This window comes from Onthophagus taurus, chromosome 3, assembly GCF_036711975.1.
Source record: "Onthophagus taurus isolate NC chromosome 3, IU_Otau_3.0, whole genome shotgun sequence".
NCBI lineage: Eukaryota > Metazoa > Arthropoda > Insecta > Coleoptera > Scarabaeidae > Onthophagus > Onthophagus taurus.
In genome coordinates, this window is record NC_091968.1 from 21,666,292 (window position 1) to 21,668,851 (window position 2,560).

The 2,560-nt window shown below is 32.9% G+C and overlaps 1 protein-coding gene across 1 annotated transcript; it reads left to right on the forward strand.

The window, feature by feature from the left end:
• The first annotated feature begins 998 nt into the window (after positions 1–998).
• LOC111422330 (trypsin-3-like) lies at positions 999–2,028 on the forward strand. Its single transcript, XM_023055537.2, has one exon. It carries the CDS (start codon positions 1,048–1,050, stop codon positions 2,008–2,010), a length of 963 nt encoding a protein of 320 aa, XP_022911305.2. The 5' UTR covers positions 999–1,047; the 3' UTR covers positions 2,011–2,028.
• The last annotated feature ends 532 nt before the right edge of the window (positions 2,029–2,560 follow it).

The following is a 2,560-nucleotide window of genomic DNA, read 5'->3' on the forward strand; positions in this document are numbered from 1 at the left end:
TTTTGCACTTTTGCTCTTAGATGCGTCAATATCGAGAAAATGCGAAAATATGAAAATTCCATGAATTTGTTGCGTTTTCAAGTTATTGAAGCTTTCACTCGGGAATCTTAGCATTTTATGAAACAATTTTTAGAACAATAGTTGTAGCAAATTTTATTCTTAACAATGTTGCTCCTTTACACTTTTGCTCTCAGATGCATGAATATAGAGGAAAATTTGAAAAGGTGAATTTCATAAGAAATCGTGATTTTACATATTGTTGTTGGTAGAGCACGGGATTGGAAGCGATTTAGAAAAAAAGTTTTAGTATAAAAGTTGTAGCAAACTTTATTCTTAACAATATTGCTCCTTTACACTTTTGTTCTCAGATTCATAAATACCGAGAAACATTTGGAATGATACAAATTAGATGTAATTGTGATTATTATCTTTGTGGTTATTTTTGAGTTGTTCTAAAAATATAATAAAATAAAATTAATTAAATCGATTTTTTTTGCTTATTATCAACGTGTGTCAACACGTTGGGGTTTGTAATTGGTCGAAATTGCATCGTAAAGAACATCCACGCTTTGAAACAGACGCGAAGAAAAGCGCCCACGTGCACACAACGAACTTGCAGACAAATTTGTCGCCGGCAAAACCTCATTAGTCTGTCTCTAAGTCCTTCTCCTTCCGATTCGAGTAGAGAATACGTGGGCACATTCACACACACAATCGAAAAGCCACTTTAAATACAATTTGAAAACCGTGGAGGAGAGAACGAACAACATTAACAACAAAATATACACACTGAATTCTTAATGGTCCTCTTATTTTGATGTTTCAATTGCCCAATCTCAAATTCTTATTGTCTAAGAAAAAAGCAATGGGAAAGAATGATGTAGGTGATAAAATTTTATTTCTACTACATACATGTTTTTATTGAGATTTTTATCTTTTTAACTGTTATAAACTGTTATAACTTGTTATAAGGTAAGAAAGGGAATTACAAAATATATTTCTGTCAAATAAATTGTCAAATTCAAATCCTAATTCGGAAAATAAAAAATGTTATTCTTAAAAAAGATTTTCCTCAAAATCATATTTTGTTACATTATCATTTCAATTGATTTATCGACTTCATCCCAAGCAGAGAAACACCTCTCCGGAAGAATAACCAGCGGTTACGACTGTTCAATCGAAGAATACTCACTTTTGGCAAGTATAGAATTCGGAAGTCGTCAATATTGCGGGGGAAGTTTGATCGATAATTACATCGTTTTAACCGCGGCTCATTGTTGCGAAAACTTCGATAAATCAAATCTTCACCAATTAACAGCCTACTTCGGTCAACAAACCTGGCTGAAAGATTACGAACAATCAAGTCCAATCGATGATTTCATCATGCACAAAAATTACAGCGACAGAAATATGAACGCAGACATTTGCGTTTTAAAATTAAAGAAACGAATTTACCCATCGAATAAAGTCAGCATTTCCAAATTAGTATCCAAAGAGATTTTCCACGATATGATGTACAAGCACACCTGCAAAGTTACCACAGTGATCGGATTCGGAGACCAAATCCTGAAAGCTCGAATGAAACCACCGGGTAAACACGAAGGATGGCGCGATCGCGTTAAATGTGGTTCTTTAAAATTGGTTGATAAACAATCGTGCCAAGAAGAACTCGTTATCATCGAGTTGACAAATAGTTCATTTTGCGCGATGGACGCGAAAGGTAAATCGCCGATTGCTGTTGATGCTTGCCAAGGAGATTCCGGTGGACCGCTTTATTGTAACGGATTTCAAATTGGAATCGTTTCCGGGGGATGGGGATGCGGAAATCCGGGAAGTCCAGGGGTTTATTGTAGAATCGACATGTTTCGGGAATTTATCGAGGAGAGTATTATTAGGTTTAAATATCTTGATGAAAATTTTAAACGTAGGAATTTAGGGGGTGGTTGTGAGATGTTTAGGGCGAATATTTTTTTATTTTTATTTATTGTAATTTTAAAGTTTATTAAATAAAGAATGCAAAAATTATAATTGTAATCGGTTTAAAACGATTTTATGATTACAAGTCATGAAACTAATTCATTTGAAACGATAATTAAATAATTTGTTATAAACTGTATTAAAGTAGGTACTTGAAATATTAATTTAACGAATAGTTAATTAGTGGAGCTAAAAATAACGAGATGTTTAGGTAATCAATAAGAATTTGGCAACAAAAGGACACAAGATATTGAATGAGATTAAAGCACTTTATAGGAAAATCAAAAACTGGGTTAAGTGGTGAAGTAAGTTTTTCGAAACATGTTGGAAATAGAAAAAGAGCAATATTGTTAGGAATAAAATTTGCCACAACTTTTGTTCTAAAAGTCTTTTTATAACATGCTCCGATTCATGAGTGTTACCATATACAACTTGAAAAAGGAACAAATTCATCATATTTTCGCATTTTTCTCGATATTGACGCATCTAAGAGCAAAAATGCAAGGCAGCAATATTGTTAAGAATAAAATTTGCTACAACTTTTGTTCTAAAAATTTTTTTATAAATACTCCGATTCCCGAGT

What these genes read in the sequence shown, in the direction of transcription:
- LOC111422330 (XM_023055537.2), top strand. Translation starts at nt 1,048, where the DNA reads ATGTTATTCTTAAAAAAGATTTTCCTCAAAATCATATTTTGTTACATT.